This window comes from Ochotona curzoniae, unplaced genomic scaffold (genome assembly GCF_017591425.1).
Source record: "Ochotona curzoniae isolate NIBS_2020 unplaced genomic scaffold, NIBS_Ocur_1.0 contig_43, whole genome shotgun sequence".
Taxonomy (NCBI): Eukaryota; Metazoa; Chordata; class Mammalia; order Lagomorpha; family Ochotonidae; genus Ochotona; species Ochotona curzoniae.
Genome location: NW_024466218.1, coordinates 9,940,649 through 9,962,105, shown reverse-complemented (window position 1 = coordinate 9,962,105; position 21,457 = coordinate 9,940,649). Strand labels below are relative to the sequence as shown.

General features: G+C 39.9%; 1 protein-coding gene across 8 annotated transcripts in view; it reads left to right on the top strand.

The window, feature by feature from the left end:
* NOL4 (nucleolar protein 4) overlaps positions 1-21,457 on the top strand; it is a 264,078-nt gene that overhangs the window by 159,900 nt on the left and 82,721 nt on the right. For all 8 annotated transcript variants that reach the window (XM_040984706.1, XM_040984711.1, XM_040984710.1 and 5 more), the window contains one exon: positions 673-956. In XM_040984706.1, coding sequence (XP_040840640.1) covers positions 673-956 — 284 coding nt within the window. The remainder of the gene's footprint in view (positions 1-672; positions 957-21,457) is intronic.

The window sequence follows — 21,457 nt, the reverse complement described above, 5'->3', positions numbered from 1 at the left end:
TTATTTAATAACTTCATGACTCATGTTTCCCCATATCTTAAAATTGAATATTGAATAACTAAATGATATTGTAACCATTCCAATACTTACTAATCCAATCTTATATTTCTGATTGTTGATAACATTTCTTCATTTTTGCTGCTCGTATCACTGATACAAATGTGTTTTTGCTTGTTCACAGTGACTTAACTCCTTAGACATAAAAGGAACAGAAATTTATCGCCTGGAGAGTAGGTTACTGATCTGGATGTGCATTAAGAACTCACAAACTTTGCACCAACTTCCATTCCCACTGGAAAGATAGGTGATCAGAGAACTTTTTTGAGCAGAGAACTTTTATGAATTCTGGGTATTCGTAATGAAAAACAAAGCTATTTGCAATGTAATTGACACAAGTTATCCTTGATTAAATTTCCTTTCCTTTTATGTCGTGCGGTTTCTCTCTTTTGTTCACATTTTTTTTCACTGCTTGGGCTTGAAAGTTTCTATCATATTGAAAAACAAACAGCAACTCATTCTCAAATTTATTGCTTAGGTTCCATTAAATAGTATGTGTGCCATTAGCTGGCACAATGCCATTCATGTCATAGGAGCTCTTCATGAATGCTACCTGAGGTAGAAACTGAGTATCATATTAATTAAAATGAAAATATAAAATCTTCTTGCCCACAGATGATTCTGCTGCAGAGAGCTTTAATGGCAACGAGACCCTGGGGCACAGTTCAGTTGCTTCAGGGGGAGCGCACAGCAGGGAGATGGGTGACTCCAACAGTGATGGCAAAACTGGGCTGGAGCAGGATGAACAGCCACTGAACCTGAGCGACAGTCCCCTCTCTGCACAGTTGACTTCAGAATACAGAATAGACGATCCCAGCAGTAATGGAAAAAACAAATACAAGAACCTTCTAGTTTCTGACCTGAAGATGGAACGAGAGGCGAGAGAAAACGGAAGCAAGGTAAGATCATGTAACGATTTCCAGAAGATCACCAAAGTTCCCTGTGTATGCAGGGGGTGCATGTTATTGTTCATAGAAATATTTAAGACAAACCCTGGCCATGCAGTACCAAGCAAGTTACAAGTATGTGTTCTAGGTATACATGAAATGCAATCTCAAAGTCACTGCTGATTTTTAATACTCAGTTTTTGTTCTTTATGCTTTAATGTTTTTCACATATGTGATATATTTATGGGTTTGTGTGGAAACTTGTGGAATGCAGATGCGAAAATTTCAGCACACGATTTTGGTCTTTTAAAAGATCCTAGGCCTAGTTCTCTGGAGTGGGTAGGAGGGTATAGCAATGAAGCTTCAGTTAAACTTCAGTTTGCTTTAGAGACTTGGCGACTTCAGTCGATAATTTACTTGATGAACCCTGGAGGACTGGTGAGTGTTAGCGTCCTGAATGAAGTATGGTGGATTAAATAACTTTGAAGGTGTAATGTAGCAGCAAATTTTACTTTGCAAAAGACAAATACATATTATCAACATTTCTGTATTATTTATGTTGGAAGAAACGATAACCTTTCAATTTGCAACTGACTAATTTTAAAAAGTTAGTTTCTGCTAATTTGAAATAGTGCATCCTGAGAATTTTGCCCTGTATTTTTTTTTTTTTAATTTATACTCTGGAGTACTTGAAGACTTTTATGGAATGTTTATATTAGCTCTGTTCACTCACTCCCATGTCTACGTTAGAGTTGTTGAGTGGTCTATTGACATAGTTCCTAAAAGCAAAATGTCTGAATCTGGATAAATTTCTGCCTTTTCAGAGGCACTGTGGTTTCTAAATTGACTCCATTTAAATTGTATTGCTTGCCTGAGGGGATGTTGTTTCATCCTCTTTTAAGCAAGTCACTAGACATCATCAGACACAGAAGTGTTTCTGCCTGGGGGAGGCCGCTGCAACTTGCACTGTGGTAAATGTCCAAATGTCTTCTTCAGTGGTTTCAAGCTGATCCACACAAGCACAAATGATTTTAGATTCACTGCGATGATCTGAATCACTAGTTCTGATCTCAGAACACGATAACCCCCTTACGTTTCCCTGCCCTCCCCGTAACCCTGTCTTCATCACACTTCAGTAACCATGAAACTTACTTTATATGCTATGTATTTGTTGAATTGTTGGTTAAGATTCTCTAATGGTTTGCTCTTCTTTATCGTCTTGGTCCATGTCATCCTAGCAAGTAGGCTCAGTAAGCACGTTCTTGCATACATTAAATGTGATGAAGTTACCTTCACTACCTCTATGTTAAGGGAGTTAGGAGACGTCTGGATTGTTTGGCTGCAGGTGAGGGCTGAAGTGAGAGATGAGCACTGGGGGAGAGACATCCCCTGAAGCACTGAATTCATGTTTTGGTAAAAGAACAGCAGCTTCCAGGTCAAGTGAGGAGCTGCAGAGAGACAGAAGGGAATCGAAGGATGAATAAAGGTAAAGGAGACTTGATTGTTTGCTGACGGACATTATTGAGGAAGCAAAGAGGATGATAGAAAACAATTGAATTTGTGAGAACACTCCTGGTAGCAGAAACCAAAGCGATTGCTTAGTCATTCTTTCATAAAGCGACTAGGGGGACAGCCATTTGGTCTAGCGGTTAAAGTGCAAGCGAAGACACCCATGTCCCAGTCGGAGTGGCTGGATTGGAGTCCTTGCTCTAGCTTACTATTCCAAATTCTTGCTGCTGTGTACCCACCATGACAGCAGGTATAGCTCAATAATTCAAATTTCTGCCATATATGTGGGAGATAATTGATAATGTAGGGCTCCTGACTTCAGCGTGGTCAGCCCCATCTACTGTGGGGGTTTTGGGCATGAACCTGTGAATGAGAAATCTTTCTGTGTCTCTACATTTCTCAAATTAGAAAGACAAGAATATTAAATATCTGACAGTTACTGCATAAGTCTAGATGTAAAATATGCACTTGGGTGACAGATGAAGTTCCTGGCTCCTGGTTTTAGCATGATCCAATCCTGAATCGTGAACCTGAGGGTTGAAGTGCTTTCTCTCACCTTCTCTAAATCCGACTTTTGAATAATAATAATAATAATAAATGAATCTTTTAAAAAAGTAGGCAGAAATAGAAATTTGTTGAGAATAGATTTTATTTTGCTTGTTTATTATATTCAAAATGGAGAGAGAGAGAAAAGAGAAAGAGAGCATCTAACTTCTGGCATCTAATATCAGATGCTACAGTGCCAAGGTTTGCCTGGTCTAAGTAAAAAAAACAAAAGTTAGTGACCTGACCCATGGCTGCATATGGTTGGCAGGAATCCAATTACATGAACCATTATTTAGATCTTGGAATCAGGAGCCAGGGCTGGGCACAGCCCAAATACTCAGATGTAGAGAAACAAACAAACAAACAAAAAACACATAAACCAAACTTCTTAGATGGCTTCTGTTACCTCTTTTTGAAGATTTATGAATTTTTATGTAAAATGTAGAATTATAAAGATAAGGTAAGAGATCTTCCATTTACGGATTTTTTTTTCCCTCCCTTTCCATACCTCTTCCCATCTCCCATGGCCACAATAGCTGGAACTTGTTCTGGAGCTCCCACATGGGTGCAGCATCCAAGGACTTGGGCCATCCACCCCTGCTTTTCCAATCCATAAGCAGGGAACTGGATTGGAAGCAGAGCAGCCAGGACACAAATTGGCTCCCATTTTGGATTCTGGCACTGAGGCAGATTAACGTATTGAGCCACAATGCCAAGTCCCCTTATCCAGCATCTTAACCATAGGCTAAACACTGGTCCAGAAAGTAAATTTTAGGTGTTTTAGCACAACACCACATAGATTACCATGCAAGCTATAGATGTCAAATTTGCTTTTAGGTAATGGCCACTTAATAAATATATATATCAAAGCATCAAGTTATGTATTTTAAATTTGCATGATGAAAGCTACCTATATACAACTTTGGAGTAGGTACAGAGACAACTCAGAAATACCAATGTTCGTTCATAAGGTCCCTGATGTATGGTTTTAGGGAAGATGATATATTTACATAAAGCATTTTCTTAGTGCCAGTATGTGTAAATATTCATTCTTACATTAAAACATTAAGAGTTCAACTACAAAGCAGGCATTTGACATCGATTGTAAGCTGTTTAGGGTGTTGCCTTTCCATATTAAAGTCCCTTCATTTGCATCCTGGCTCTGGCCCCTGCTGCCAGCTTGCTGCTTATGTACAACCTGGGAGACACCAGATGATGGCTTATGCAGTCAGGGTCCTGCACACTGAGTTTTCAACTCACCCTGGACCAACGTGGGCTATTGGGGGCACTGGGGGGAGTAGAACAATGAATGGGAGCTCTTTTAGTCTCCCTCCCTCCCTCTCTCACAAATAAGGTGAATAATACAGTTTTATAAGAGGTAAAGCAAGGAAATACTGTATTTACTAAAATATTAATTAAAACAGGTTTCCTAAAGGAAACATCTTAAATTCCAAAGGAAGTGTTAAATTATCATGCTTTGTACAGAATAGATCTGCTCCTATGCTCTGAGAAAGACCTAGAATGCAGACAGGGATGGCAACTTGGTCTTTGGCTATGTCCTTTCTGATCTGGATAAGCCTTCCTAATATAGCTTTAGACAAGAACCTTGCATCACTATGGAAGAGAAACTATCCACTGTCATCTCAATTTCCACATGTTTCCTAAGGGAATCACTTTTTTAAGGAATTATTCATCTCTTCATATCTCTTCATGCTAAAGACAGGGCAACAGAGAGAAAGGGAGAAAGAGGGGGAGAGGGAGACATGGAAGGAGGGACATAGAGAGGTAGAGAGAGACCCTATATCCACTGATTCAGTCTCTAAATGGTTACTTCGGCTGAGTGAGGGGAGTCAGAAACTGGAGCCAGGAATTTAATCGTGATCTCCAAAAAATATGGCAGGAATCCAAGCCCTTGGGCCGTCTTCCACTGCCTTTCCAAGCACATTATCAGGGATCTGGAGCTGGGCTGAGCAAATGCTGAAAGCTTAGAACCTGATCCTAAGCTCTCATGAAAATGGACGGGACACAAGTGTGCGAGCCATTATTTGTAGACTTCTCAAGCACATTAGCAGAGAGCGAGATCAGAAAGAGCAGTTGGAGCTCAAACTAGCACATGGTTGTTGCCAGTAGGAATCACACACAGCAGCTTAAGGCACTGTGCCACAATGCTTGCCCTACTCAAATATTTCAAAAATATCCAAAGGTTTATTGATATGGTAAGCAAGATAGAACATACTAGCACAATTTTAGGAGTTTTGACTTTGTTGCTTGTGCTAATGATAATTCGACTTACCAAGATTCGAAGTGAGAATCACGCAAAGAAGCTGGTTTTGACATATAAAGTTTCTGGGGTCTATGTAGCATCTAATGAGTATTTTTAGTAGGTGTTGGGATGTAGATGTAAAGGTTTAAGAAAGAAACATCTGAGGTTTTCAGAGAAGTGTTGTTTGAAGCTGTGTTGGGTGTTGAGATAAGCTCAGCAGATCACAACCTAAGAAGAATCAAAATACATTATCCTGCAACATATCCTCCCATCAGGCACAAGTGGTATTAAAGGAATTCTTGGAGCAAAAGGTACTGAAGAAGAATAAAAAACTGCTGGATAAGGGTATATTCCAGAAGACAAATAGTAGGCATTTTGATACCAGTAAAAAGACTTGATTGAGCTTTAAATGAAGTGGCATCAACCTAAATTTTGATAGTGGTTAGGAGAGATAATGTTGAATTGGAATCAAAATATATGGCAGAAGAATTCACATCCTTAGTAATACATTCAACTGAGGACAATTGTGGAAGCTGAACTAGGAAAATGAATGGCTTTAATGACATAGGAACCTGAGTCTGGATTTTTAGGGAATTTCCTTGCAGTCTGAATGCTTGTATTAGGTACTTGGCTTTGGATCAATACTTGTTTGGCCCAAATGCTATGGAATGTAATACATATGGAAGTTCTGTTCAATCAGTTGTACTCTTTGTTGTTTCCAGGAATGTCTGATGGGGAGATACTAGTACCAATTTATTCTTCCTTGGAAGGACATAAATGCTTCATCATATGGAATTTTTGAGAAGCCTGGGTGCTTGTGAATTTTATATTGACCTAGTTCAGTTTTATTGTGAATAATATCAAATAAAAATGATTATGAAGTGCTTAAAATTGGACAGTGAACAGAAATGCTTAAAAAAGAATTGCTGCATTGGACTGTGCTATTTACTGATTGCGTATTATTATGCAAATCAACTCACTAGGCTAGCAGGGAATCACATTAACTGATCTAAAATCTAAATATATTGCAGCCAAAGTATTTGGGTGATATTTATTTTCTTTGCTGATGTTACATTGTTAAAATACAAACAATGATATCATGACTCATAGGACAGTAGAAATGATAATGAAGACTTAGAAAAATAAAGCTTCTAAGGAAATGTTATTCACTAGCTATAAATACTGACCAAGTAGATGGAAATCTGGTGTATATTGAAAGTTCTTAATCAATGAGTTCGAGCAAAACCAGAGTTTTGGTTAGCTGATTCTTCTCCTTTGCTGGTTTCTAAGCTGTATTGCCCACTGGTTTACAGGTCTGTTTTACTGTTTGTGTTCAGTACCCTGTTCATATGGAGTATCTTGTGCCACTATTGCCACTCCCTTCACTGATTTTCAGTCCCGGGCTCTTGTGCTAGGCTTCCACCATTGTCTTCATAGCCTCAGCTCATGGCTCACTGCTTTCTACCCTCTGTAATCCTGTGCTGTGCCTGCACGGTTGCCTGCATAGTCTTTCTCCCAATCTCAGTTCGAGCAATGCCCAGGTTTAGTGAGAGGCCAGCTGTCCTAAATCACTGGACTGTCAGCGATTTTGGTCTTGCTGGAACCTGCTAGTAGTTAGATTTGAAGGCCACCTGGATGCATTTTGGGTGGAGCCCATAGGATGCCAAGTGGGTACTGTTTTCCCAGTGAGACCAACGTAATGCTTTGAGCTGGATGTGGGTTCTTTCCCAGCTTAGCACACGTGGAATTCACTGTTGTTCCTTCAGCGGCTCCTCGCCAGCCTTTTCCTCAGTACACCAAACAGCACTCAATGTGGCACTGGTGGGGGCCAAGCCATGGAATCTACCCTATTTCTGCTCCTAACTGCTTGGGCTTTGCCACTCTGCTTCTGCTCATGGTCAAATCAAGCAAATCAGCAAGGCTGGCAGTTCTTTGCCTGGGTTCATCTCCTGAGATCTCAGTGAACTCTCCTATCTGATTACTCCTGTAATTAGATTATTACAAAGATAAAAAGAGTCATTTTACAATTCCAAGAAAGGGAGATTGATTGAGCTTTTTATAGTGAGAACACTGTTCTCAAACCCTGGGAATCTTCACAATTTCTAAACACAATGAAATCAGGCTTAGTTGTTGTTCACATTTCTACGGATAAGAAAACTAATATCCAATGGGTAAGAATTGCTGACATGTGCGTGTAAGCCTCATATACATTTGCCCACATTTCAATCGCTACAGTATCAGTCAAGAAATCATGATGTGAGGAGCTGGTACTGTGGTGTAATGGATGAAGTCTGAGCGTGCCCGTTCATGTCCCAGCTGTTCCGCCTTAATCCAGTTGCCTACTAATGGTCTGGAGAAAGAATCAGAGGAAGGCTCGAGTGTTTGGGCCCTTGCAATCCATGTGGGAGACCTGGATTGAGTTCCTGGATCATAGCTTTGGCCTGATATAACTTTGTGACTAACTGGGGAGTGAACCAGCAGATGAAAGAGTTTTCATTTTCTTTGTTTCTCCCTCTGCAACATTTTAAAATGTTGTTGGAGAAGCATATTGACTGTCCTAAACTTATTAGTTCTATTTTACTTTTCTTTTTTATTTTTCCATTTCTTATTTATTTCCCTACAGTTACGCTTATTGTCTAGGCATACGGAATACATAATCTATTCCCAGGGGCATTTTGTGGGTACTTATTTTAGGATCTATTTATGAGAATAGCATTTACTCATAAATTCGATTCTAGAATACTTTGAAACCTCTGCTTGTTAAAAATCCTCCCTGACATTGTCATAAAACTATCGAATTAAACATCAAGCAGCCCCATCTGTTTGGCCTCTTGTAAGGCTTGATAGCAGATGGCATCACAATGGTGGGAACACGTGTGAAAGATATCACCTGTGAGACAGGACCCAGAGAGATTCAGAAGCCACATACAGTCTTCGTTCAACCCATGAGGAAACCTCATGGGAGCTATCACTATCTCATGAGAAAGGCATCAATCTTCTCAAAGATGGACCCCTCATGACATAATTACTTCACAGTTAGGAAAGTTCTACCGCTTTGTAGTACTGCCAAGGTAGGAACCAAGTTTCCAGCACATGAACCTGGGCAGGCACACCAAAAATCACGACTAAACCATAACAAACTGTGGCCTAAATGTAATGAATGTCCAGATATCATGATTAAAAAGAGACAGCATCATAACCAGCTAAAATATTGGGGTGTGTGTGAGGTCTTATGATTTCCCAGTTACACTGCACAAATTTCATGTAAAAATAAGTAGGCATTTTATTTAACTTCATTTTTGTCTTTAAGAAATTTCTTTCCTTTTCCTTCTATTCTATTTTTATTTTTATAATATAATTCTATAGGCTCTGGGATTTTCCTTACTCCCTCCCCAATTTCCCTCCCCACAACAGATTTCCCCCATATTATTACAATAGTAAAGTCCTTCACAAACAGTCAAAATTACATCATTCTGCTATTTAAATGTATCCTGACATTGCCCATACAAACAACGGCAGATTATCCAGCATCCTATTGTCAAGATAAATCCAACATTTTCACTGGGAGACCATCTTTGATTTGAAAGTAGAGATGCATGCTGGTTTGTACCTTCACATCTAGATAGGAATTGTCTATTACACAGTTATTATACATTCCTTTAAATGAGAAGTCATCAAATCAAATCAAATGAAATAATTTGCTACTGAATAACCAATGTGTCAATGAAGAAATAAAAAAGAAACCAAAAAGCCTTCTTGGAAAAAATGATGCTGTGTGCTGTATGAGTCAGTAAAGAATTTAGAGAAAAAACTGTTTTGAAGAAATGCAAATAAAAAACAAAAGTGTCAAAACCCATGGGTTGTAGGAAAAACAGTATTGAAGTGGTTATTAATTTTATATAATTTGTGTAAAGAAGTAAATTCTTTTTTTTTTATTGATTACATTGCATTGTGTGACACAGTTTTATAGGCACTGGGATTCCCCCCACCCCTCCCCAAGGCCTCCCCACATGGGGACTCGTCCACCCTGTTGCATTACTACAGTTCAAATTCAGTTGAGATTCTTTCATTGCAAGCATTTACCAAGCATAAAGTCCAGCATCTTATTGTCCGGATAAGTTCAACGGTTTCTTGGGGAGACCATCTCTGGTCTGAAGGTAGAGCCGGCAGAGTATCATCCCGATCAATTTAAAGCCCCGACATAATATCATTAACAATTTATAACTTTATGGAATTAATTGACATGGTATTGAGTAACCAATATGTTAAAAGAAAAAAAAGGAATGCAAGTTCTGAACCACATCCTGTGACTTCTTCATTGACTTTTCAATTATTAGTTTATATAGAACCAGGTTTTATACACCTTAAAATGACTATAGATTACTATTCGGCTGTCTCATGTCTATTTTAATTTTAGTATTTAGCAGTTTATAGCGTTGAAGCATGATTTTGTTGAACCTAGCTGTTTTTCGGGTAGTCTAACTCTATAACTCTAACAAGACGTATGTCAACAGTTTAGGTGGACAGTTTTAGGAGGGGTGTGCAGAGAAATCTTCGATACCCCTGTGAGGAGTAACTAATCTTTGTGTCCCACCCAGTGAGGTGTAAGTGCATCCATGCTGACCATTTCTTGTCTGATTCCAAGCTTTCCTTGTTGTTCTCTATCTGTTCTAGATTGTTTGTTTGTTTGTTTGCTTGTTTTGAGGGGTTTCTGGAGCGATCCTGATGGTCATTGCGAGAGAGGGTGGGGACCCAAAGTCGGAACCAGGCAAGGACCAGAGAAAGCTCCTCTCCCTAGTCCCGAAGGAAGTTTACTGTTCTGAAGAAGTAAATTCTTAAACATCAAAATCAATACTTATTTCTACCTTTTCATGAACTAAGATGTTGTTTCTGCTACTAGCCTTCTGTGTTATTCAGACTTCTCCAGAAAAATAGAGCCAGTAACATACAGAAAGATATTCTAAAGATTAACTCATACTACTTGGGAAACTAAGTCCTGTGAGTTATCCTTTGCAAGCTGAAGGTGAAAGAAACCCAATGCTTCCATTCCAGTTCCCAAAGGCATGAGAATCAGGGAAAGCCATGGCAAAAGTTCCATTCTCTGAGGTCCCAAAATAAGTAGTATCTGACAGTTGTCAAAATTTAAGGTGGGATTGTCTGACTGCCTTTTTCTCCTCAGGGTTTAGACAGGTTGATTAATGACCACCTGCATGGATATGGATGATTGTCTTCACTCAGTCAATTCAAGTAGTAATACCTTCTAGAAACACATTCACAGACACATTCAGGGCTAACATTTTATCAGCTATCTGAGCATGCTTTAGTCCAGTCAGGTTGATACATAAAGCTAGCCACCACAGATCCATCCTGTGCTAGACTATGCCCAGATCTAATCTCAAAATAAATAAAATGACAGAGAATTCTGGCCAATGTGATTCCGGCTGTCTAGAAGAAGCATTCTTCCCTCTGAAATTAATACTTCAAAGCCAGTCAAGTATAGAGTCTGGGAACAGGAAGGGAAAAATATGTTAATAGGTCAGGAGGGGAGAACATCTTGAGAGCACAGTCTCCCATAAACTCAAGCCCATCGCCACATCTTTTTTTGACGAGCAACCGTGCTGTGTGGAAATGACAGTAGGTCTACCAATGGTGGTTTTCGGTGGGAGACCTGTATGTAAGGAAGATGATCCAGTTTTAACTCTCCATCCCATTAAGGACAAAATGCTGTCCCTGTTCTTAATGTAAGCAGCCTGTGGCAACCATCCTGCCACAGGTTGCAGCAACTGAATGTGTGGAAAAACCACAACAGTAATGCAGTGAGCATGCTCCTTAGGCAGGAGGTGGACTCTGCACTATGTGGAATGGTTGAGTGATGCAAGGTACAGGAGACAGTTATTCAGGAAGGGTACGGGAACGTTATGACTGGAGGGCGTAACTCTGGCCTCAACTTTGAGTTTATGGAGTTGCAGATGTGAGAGGTCTGTAGAGTTAGGTCAGATAGGTGGGAATGTGAGAGGAAAAGCAAGAAGAATGACAGGGAAGGAACAAAGAATCAGGATCGTTACCTAAGAGTCACCAGGAGTCCAGACAGGAAGCTACAAATCAACAGAACGAAGCTTTACTTGGAGAAAAGAATAGTAACAAAGGGGGATGAGAAGAAGTGAACAGAAAACACAAATAACCTGGCATAGCAGTCCCAAAATAGCCTTCCCACAACCACCTGCAACAAAGGAAATGATGAATCCAGTTGATGACTGAAGGTGGAGGAGAAAAGAAAGTGATAGCCATTGAGCTGTGTGTGTACAGAGGCCTTGCAGAACCCAGTGTCTAATGAGAACAAAGGGTAGATCTCAGGCACCAAGCCATGAGTTATTATGTGGCTTTCCCCAGAGAACCCATATAATGTAGATAGTAAATGGGTTCATCAGCCTTGCATGACTTTTTGTGTCTGTTTGGTTAAAATAGCTACGTAATTGTAAAATGAAACACAATAGTACTTCGAAAATTTCATAGAGAAAAGAAACTAAAAGATAACTTTTGCAAAACAAAATTTCAAATCGATGCATTTTTTAAAATGATACTTGCTTTCCATGAGCTGTTTGAAGACCTTTCATGTAAGATTTTGATAATATTTCAACACAATGTCTTTACATTGAATGGAGAGAATAGTTGAAGTACCAAATATGTACTGAGACTTGAAAATGAAGCAATGAAGGAGGCACTTAGGGTCACACTCTAGAGCATCATGAAGATTTTGGAGACATACAAAATATGTTACAGTGACAGTCTGACAAGTGCAATAATGCAAAACTGAACACAATCCACAAATGTAAGAATACAACAATTGATTTTACTGAGAGAGAAGGGATGGGAGTGAGTTTGGTGTGATCAGGCAAGACTCTTCTGAAAATCTGTCAACTTGCCTAGCTTTCAAGATAAAAGTAATTTTTTTATGAAAAAAAGGAGGAAAGATTATTTAGTGTGCATGTTTTGGGGGAACCAAATTTTATTCAAATCATAAAATATGTCTCTCCAATTCACTAAGGTGAGAGTGCTAGATTTATAGAACAGATAAAGTCATTTCATCCACTGAAGAAACATTCCTCAGAGGTCTATTTTGTGCCGGGCATCCTGCTGGCCACTGGGGATGTAGAGGTAAATAAAATGCAGTCTCTCCTCTAAGTTCCTGTAATAAAGCACCTGTAGTATAAAGGATGTTCCTTTTACGTCATCCTTGCATGAAGGAATGTCAGACCACTGGAAGATACAGTGAAAGTAAAAAATCATAACCTTGTCCTTAAGACGCTCTCAAAGAGGGTGAATTCCAGAACTAGGTTTTTTGAGTAAATGTCAAAAATGAAGCATAAAATTATGTCTTTATCTCTTGCAAAAATATTACTATTCAACAACATATAAATGCAACATGAATGAGTTTCTGAGGTACTCATCTTTTATGAAAAATGGGGTAATGTTTACTTCTCTGAAAAATGGGAGTGATGTTTACTTCTAAGATATTTCATATGAGTTTGGTAATTAAGGGATCTCAACATTGGAAACAGATAATCCTGGTTTGTACATTAAATATAAATCACTATAATTTTACACATTAACTTTAGTACAGTAACAGTGATTTCCTAATGGAACATTCATTAATCCACACTGATTTCAAGTCATGAGATGGCTTCTTTCCTAAATAAAAAAATAAATGTGGATGTAATTGTTTTAATATTGAAAATTCTTGGTTAACATTGGTACTGGAGGCTTTTGTTTGTTAACACTATTATGGAGCTGAGTGATTTTCATTTTATCCATCATTTAGCTTTACTTGTGTACCTGTGATCCAAGAACTCTGTTGACAGAAATACATCAATAAAAGGAAGAGACGGCTTTGGTCTGGTTAGGTCAGGGTTCATCCCTGTGGGTCTGCACTATCTACTGGTTTGCTCAAGAGCTGGAGTGGTGACAGGCCAAACTAGGCATGACCATGAAACTCACTGACACTCATATGTACTGAAGTTGGAAACAAAATGAGCTAGTCCAGGCTGCAGCACCTGTAAGCACGCCCATGAACTGAGTGTGAAGTGAGCTAGACCATAGTATTCACCAACACACACAAGGGCCAAGACTAGGGAGCAGAGGAAAGGGCCTAGAACTACTGGCATGTGTCAGATCTGGATCTGAAAGTAGGCCTGCTGGGGGAACTTGGGGAATCCCCTTGTGGGATATAGCTCCTGCTGGTGAGCACGTGACTCAGGGCTGGATGTTGTTCAAGTTGAGCAAGGCTGCTCCATTTGTCAGCAGGTGTGTGGGTTGGTTTGGGAGAGTGGGAAGATGGGTGGATGGGGAACCTGGCAAGGTCAGGTGAAAACATAACACACCAACATGCCTAGAAGCTAGAATGGGGTACAGGCCATAGTGGGCCAGGCTATTACAGCTACCAGTGTGCATGAAATCCAGGCATGGGAACAGGCTGGACAGGGCTAGGCTGCAGTGCCCACTGCTGAGAGTTAGGTTTGGGAGTGGGCTGGGCCAGGCCAGGATGCAGCATCTGATGGCAAAGGTTATACTGGGCTGGGTCAGAGCAACCACTGGCATGCACAAAATCTATGGCTGAGAACAGGCCTATTAGGGAAATTAAGGGGACACCCCAGCTGGGCTGCAGTTCCCAGTGGTGAGTGCAGGGGCCAGAATGGAGGTAGTGATCTGAACTCAGTGTGGCTGCAGTAACCCTCAGCATAAGTGTGGACTGAGTCAGGGGTGTGCCAGACTTGGCTAGGCTCCAGCACCCACCGGCAAATGACAAGGTGAAGTGGGCCACCCATGCGAGAGTGGGTGTAAGACAGACTGGGCTAGGACTTGGCATCTGCTGAAAGTCTAGTGGTGGACCTGGCAGGACTGGCCTATAGCACCCCATGGTAAGAGCTGAAATGGGTATCAGATAGTCAGGCAAGCCCACTGCACTTGCCAGTTTGGAGTTAGACCAAGTTAGGCTGAGCAAAGAACTCACCGATATATACAAGATCTGCAACTGGGGCAAACCTGATAGAGGAACTTAGGAGGTGCTCTGTCAGGATTTAGCCCCTGCTAATAACTGAGGCTGGGAATGGCTCAGACAAAGCCAGATTACAGTACTCTTTGGCATACATTTGGCTCAAGTCTGGGGCAAGCTAGGTTGGGCTAGTTCATAGCACCCACTAGCAAATCTGAGAATCAGGTTGGGGTGCTGGACAGGCCAGGTTGTTCCACAACACTAGTGGGGATAGTCTGCAATATCCACCATCATTAGCTGAAACTAGGGGCAGACCAGGCTGGGCCAGGCTATAACACCCAGTAGCAAATGCCAAGGTGAGACCCGCCATGCCAGACTGTGCCACAATATTCATCAGCTGACTGTATCTGCGAGAGTCGAGACTCTAAGGTGAACTGTCAGCTGATGGACTTTGGAGGGATTTCCTCAATTGTGGAGCAACAAAATCAGCAGCATCTCAGAACTGTCAAAACCACACAAGAAATACCCTCAGCACATGCTCCACATCAGGACCCTGGAACAGTGTTCATGGCCATCCTGCATCCCTGCTTACTGGTGTAGTTAGGCAGCTGAAAGTGGCCCTCTTACCCTCTCTCTGCCTTTCCCTAGGTACAGGAAGAATAGAAAACAGAAGAGTAGGTAAGGAAATACAGGGAAAAAAAACATATAAAAAGAGCTACGTTTCAAAAGTCCATGTAAGCTATCCTGATTAACACCAACATGATAGCTACTCAGAGTAATGAGAACAAGATTTTGATTTCTACAGTGTTGCGTCTAGAACTGGATGAGCCAAGGTGGGAGCATGAAGAGTATCTTGAATGCCTTTAAGGCAACCTAACCAATATATTTTGATGACCTGGTTTCTAGTGCCAGGATAGGTGCAGATGGCATTGCAAATCAGTCAAGTAGATTTCTCTCTAGATATAGAGATAGAGATAGAGATAGAGATAGAGATAGAGATAGAGATAGATATAGAGATATGTCACTTTCTCCGAGTTCCTTTTTTTTTGGAATAATTGCCTCTCCAAGTCCTGAACCTTTAGCACCTTCGACTCTTCTCATTATGGTACTCAATTATTATAATTTTAAGTCTAGCAGTTAATATTCTATGAAGGAACTTGAGTTCCATGCTTTATATTTGAACATGCCTTTCCTTTACTGGAGATAATTTGTCCTACTCATCACCCTCCATCCTATATTGCCAACACACACACACACACACTCACACACACAAACTTGACCCAATCTGTTACTTAAGACATTAGGTCAGATTTGAAAAGTCTTCCTCAATGCAGTGAATACTACTACCTTTCATATTTCCTAGGTTATATAGAGTTCTCTTGCATGCATTTATCATGCATTCATTTATTTAACATTTGACTGTTGAGCACTGTTGGGGACCCAATACTTGGACTATCTTCGGCAACTTTCCCAGGGACATTACGTGAAGCTGAATCAGAAGTACAATAGCTGAGGCTTGAACCAATGCTCATACTAGGATGCCAGTATTACAAAAGGCATCTTAATACACTGTACCGCAATATTGATTCCAACGTTTTATTAATTCATGATGTTTATTTCTAAAATTTTCAACCACTAGAAAGGAAGAGTATGAGGGAAAAGAGAGATATCTTCCATCTGCTGGTGTCCTTCAAAATGCCTGCACACTGAAGAGCCCAGAACTCCAAACAAGTCTTCCATGTGCGTGGCAGGTGCCCGAGTACATGAGTCATCATTATTTGAAACTATGTCAGAAGTAGAGGATCTTGGACTTGAACCGAAACATTCCAAAGAGGAATATGAATGTTCCAAGAGGCGGTGTAATTTGCTGAGCCCCAAACCATCTGCAGTTCTGAGTGTTTGTTTATACATTTGTCTCCTGTGTTAGCCCACAGAAGATCATCCTTGTCTGAGACACTGCCCTTAGGATATTCTAACAAAGGTCATTGAATAACTTAGAAACAGCTAAAAGATTGCAAACAGTATATTATCTTAACCAATGTTGCAGGTGTGAGTAGAAAAACAGATAAGGGCATATAGGTCATTTGTGATTATCTGGCAGGAGTAGCCAACATTTGAAAATTAAGAAAATTAATCAACATTATTTGCAGTATGAAGGAAATAACACTGTGGAATACTAATCTTTTCAGGTGGATTTAGGAACACTTAAGTAAAGAGATGTTGTTTCATGTTGTACCCTTTTATACTAAAAGTGATGGAACTTTATCAACCACCTACATTGTATTCATTGGAATAACTGAATTTTTAATTATTCTAATTTATAATGAGATCATTGATTTATAGTAGGATATATTCTCCCAATATATAACATGTAGGAAATGTATTTTTTCTTAAAATTGTAATTATCTTTTTTTTTTCCATGAGAATCTCACAGGCCTTATAATTATACAGTTTGAAAAGAGTTGTTTATTTATTATAAATTCAGAGACACTAGAGACTTTAGAGAGACAGAGAAAGATGTTCCATCTGTTGATTCACTCTTCAGATGATCCAAATGCCTCATAATGGGCCTGGCAAAAGTCAAGAGCCAGGTGCCTTATCTATATTTCTCATGTGAGTGCAGGAGTCCAAACATTTGGATGGTCTTTTTAAAAAATTTTTTGTATTTTATTGGAAAGGCAGATTCACAGAGAAAAGGAGAGACAAAGACCTTCCGTCCACTGGTTCACTTCATAAGTGATTGAAATTGCAAGAGATAAGCCAATCCGAAGCGAGGAGCTTCTTCGGGTTTCCTCACCCAGGTGTAAGATCTGAAGGCATTGGGCCATCCTCCGCTGATTTCCCAGGCCATAAGCAGGGAGCTGGACGAGAAGTGGAGCAGCTGGGATGTGAATCAGTGTCCACAGTTGATGCTAGCACTTGGAGATGGAGGATAGTCTGTTAAGCCAATGTACTGACCCCTTTCGGATCATCGAATGCTGCTTTTCCTAAACCATCATCAGGGATCTGGGTCAAAAGTGAAGAAGTTGGTATATAAACCAAATAAACCAGCACCCACGTAAGGAGTCAACCTTGAGGTGTCAGCTTTTCCTGCTGCAACGTAATGCTGGCGCTTGAGCTATATTTTAACAGATGTGTAGTTCTTACTCTCAGGAAATTGATTCGGTAGCAAGTAACTATCTTTCTCAGTGTGATGTTGTTAAGTTTTAAGGGTGACACTGTTATGACAGCATTATCACTAGAAAGACAGAAAATAGGAATTAGCATTTGATGGCATCTGCAGATGACTATCAAGACACTGATGCCTTTTGGATCATTTTTGCAATGTGTGATATGGATAGCATCCTTCCCCTGAGAACTCACGTTGTGAAGTGCTCACATTATCTTACGCTTCACCCCCTGGGCTCCTTTGTTTTAATTTGGGAGACTTCCATCGTCTCTTGAGAGTGTGCATGAAACCTTGAGACTGTGATCCAATTATGGCAACAAATTTCTGCCTACTTTGTCTTATCAGGGCAGAAATGAACTGGCTTGTTAAAAAAATCTTGATAAAGTTAAATAAATAAAAAAAACAATTATTGGACTAAAGGACAAGCATAAAAAACTACATATAAATAAATCTTCTTACTCCGTGATAACAATGTTCATTTGTGCAGTGCAATGATTTCATAATAGTTGAACTCCAAATACCCAACACAGCGTATAGATCATGATAAAATATGGCTTCTATAAGCTCTGAAAATAAAAAAAAAAATAATTTTATTTTACAGGCTGTTTGTCTGGCTTCTTGTTTTTGGCTGGCTCCTGAGCAGTTTAAAGATAGGAGTCACATTATCTTTTTGAAATTGTATTACTCATAGACACCCTGGGTAAATGCCAAATGTCTGGCAAAGTCTACAAGTCTATTTGTTATTTACATAGTTCGTGTTTCTTAGATAAATTAAAATGACAAGTGAATCATCCATATTGTAGGAAGAGCAAACTGTTTTCACTTTTTGTTCCAGTTTTCAATATTTGTGTGTGATAGTGATTACCTGTCCTACTAGTACATTATGCCAAGGCTCTGAAGGAAAATTGTAGGAGTAAAAGGTTTGCAATAGGACCAGTTACGATGCTACCCTTGTAATACAGCATCTTGTTAATGCAGCCAAAGAGGCCCATGTGTCTGGGCCCTGCAACTCAAGAGGGCGACTGAGGCGGCATTTATGGCTCATGTGGCAGTCTAGTTGACACAGCCTTAGATATTGGACCGTCTGGGATTAGCAGACTAACGATTAACCTCCCTCTTTCTTTTTACTGTTGTCTGTCATGCTCCCTCCCAAACAAATAAGTATCTTTTTAAAAGTTTGGGAAGAATGGTGCAGGTGAAAATAAACACATTTAACACACCAACAAGTTAGGCCTATGCCATCCGCTCAGCTTTTAAGTGTTCTCACTCAAGTCTCGTGCTGTGTGTCTCTTTGTCCTTCATTCAACAGGTCGTTAAATCAACAAGCAAGCAAACTTTTCATGAACATTTGTCATATGCATATATTTTTGGGTGTGCCTTGCTAATGAAATATTAGTTTACTAAGTCTAATATATAGATTTTAAATGGCTGGGCAGTATAATATCATCTATGTTCTGGTTTTTCAGCTTCTTCAGCTTTTTTCCAAGTCATCTCATTCAGTGTTTTGCAATAGGACTCTAGCATTTTATCCACAAATTTGTGAAAATTGATGGTGCAGATACAAGAGTTTCCTTCCCTGCCACCACTGATATACCTATGCCACCCCCATTTTCTCCTCCTATTGCTGTAATAGTTCATTTACTCTACAATTCATTGATTTAAAGTGCTATCACCGTGGGTCATTCTACCTGCTTTTCATTGTCCTAAAAGGAAACATGGACCTTTAAGTATGACTCCTTCGTGTATATGTGGTGTCTTCTGATTTCCATAGTATAGAAAGTATTATCTCATGTTATTCTTAAAGTATCTCTCATTAACATTCTCCTGTTAACATTTAAGAAAGATTTATGCATGCCCTGATGGGAGAATTAACCTCTGAATCCATAATGTCATGTATATTCCATAAAAAACTTACAGATACGTGCTTGAAGAATTTGGTTGTTTACATTCAAAGATGATGCATCTAATTTTGCAAAACTGATTTTATTAATTTTACTTGCAGATAGATAAAAAATGCGAAAACCAAGGACTTAATTTTCTCTCATTTCATGTTTCCATAGATACTTATTCATGTATAATAGATGATTTAGCTGGAGCAGCACTATTCAATAGACATATCTACAAATGACAGGCATGTTTCTGCCCTATCCAGCATGGCAACCACTGGCTGTATGTGTCCATTGTTCATGAAAATTATGTATATTCTTATTAAAGATCAAAATTTCCAAATTTTCTAAATTAAATTAAAATAAACATATTTGGCTGCTGTTTCACTGGACACCATAAGGCTAGAGCAGTTAATAATAATTCTGTTACTGGGCCTGGCTCAATGGTGCAGTGGTTAAAGTCCTCGCCTTGCACGCCCGGGATGCCATATGGGCACTGGGTCTGATTCCAGTGGCCCCACTTCCCATCCAGCTCCCTGCTTGTGGCCCGGGAAGGCAGTCCAGGACGGCCCAAAGTTTGGGACCCTGCACCCATGTGGGAGACACAGAGGAGGATCCTGGCTCCTGGCTTCAAACCACAGCTCTTCCTCTGTGTCTCCACTCCTCTCCGTATATCTGACTTTCCAATAAAAAAATTTTTTTAAAAATCTTTACAAAAAAAATTTAGGTTGTACAAGAAGAAAAGATAACTAGACAGCTTATTAGAAAAAATTGGAAATAGACAATTGAACTGCATCATGAAGACATGTGGGAGGATACTGGGAGTAAGAGAATGAAAATTTATAAAATTAAGAAGCTGCAGTCAGGGAATTGAAGGCTATAGTTTTATATTTCAAAATAAGGATTACTTTTGAGAAGAATGATCTGAAATACGTGCGGCTGAATGGTGTGAAACAGAACAACATTTGAAATGAGTCCCAGGGTTACGAAGCTAGATTCACATATAAATACATCATTTAAAAGGATGTTGACGTCACTCAGGGTATTGGTGTCATTTGGGAAGGAGAAATGATACATGCTTCCTTGCAGAAAGTGAACGATAGTAAAAGATAATGCAACAAAGAATCATCAAGGGCTGTATCACTGCACAGCATACATGTTGAGAATTGCTTTCACAACACAATGGAAGAATAAATTATCAGAAGGGGCAATGTGGATCTAGGAGTGTGGGAACCGGCTGCCTAAGAGTTGGTAATAATGATGACTTGGCCAAATTTTGTTTTACAAAATTTATGGGAACAAAAAGTCGTGCTTGTTATGGAATGGATGGTTGCAGGGCTTTAGCCAGAGATCTGGGAGTTGAGTCAGGGTAGGCTTTGTGCCAAGTGATTATTATAGTAATTTGATAGAATGAGTGAGGTATTCATATTTTGTAGCAAATATTAGCTGGCTTTGATTTTTTTAAAAAGTATTTTATGAAACTTTGTTTAAAGAATTATTTATTTTATTGCAAAGTCAGATATACAGAGAGGAGGAGAGACAGAGAGGAAGATCTTCCATCCAATGATTCACTCCCCAAGTGACCACAACAACTGATGCTGAGCCGATCTGCAGCCCGGAGCCAGGAACTTCCTCCAGGTCTCCCATGCGGGTGCAGGGTCCCAAAGCTTTGGGCCGTCCTCGACTGCTTTCCCAGGTCACAAGCAAGGAGCTGGATGGGGAGTGGAGCTGCCGGGATTAGAACCAGCACCCATATGGCATCCTGGGGTGTGCAAGGTGAGGACATTAGCCACTAGGCCACTGAGTTGGGCCCAGGCCACTCTTTTAAGACAATTAAATCTAATAACTTTCTAAATTTCATATCACAAATACATGTCCCTGTTTGATTTTTTTATGAGGTATGCTAAAGTTTAAACACGTCCTGTTTCATCTGTCGTGATTATGTTTACTTCTTAGTAGTGGCTCCCAGGAGAACAGGATCCTGCCCCTTGCTTTCCCCTCCAGTTCCTTGGCCAGGCACTGGCTGCTGGCGTATTACATGGGCTCAGTAAATCCTGGTGAGCAAAAGCATGAACTCATTTATACTGTTATGTTAGCCTGATGGGAGCTAAATGAGACTACAAGAGTTATACCTGGCTTATTAAACATCAC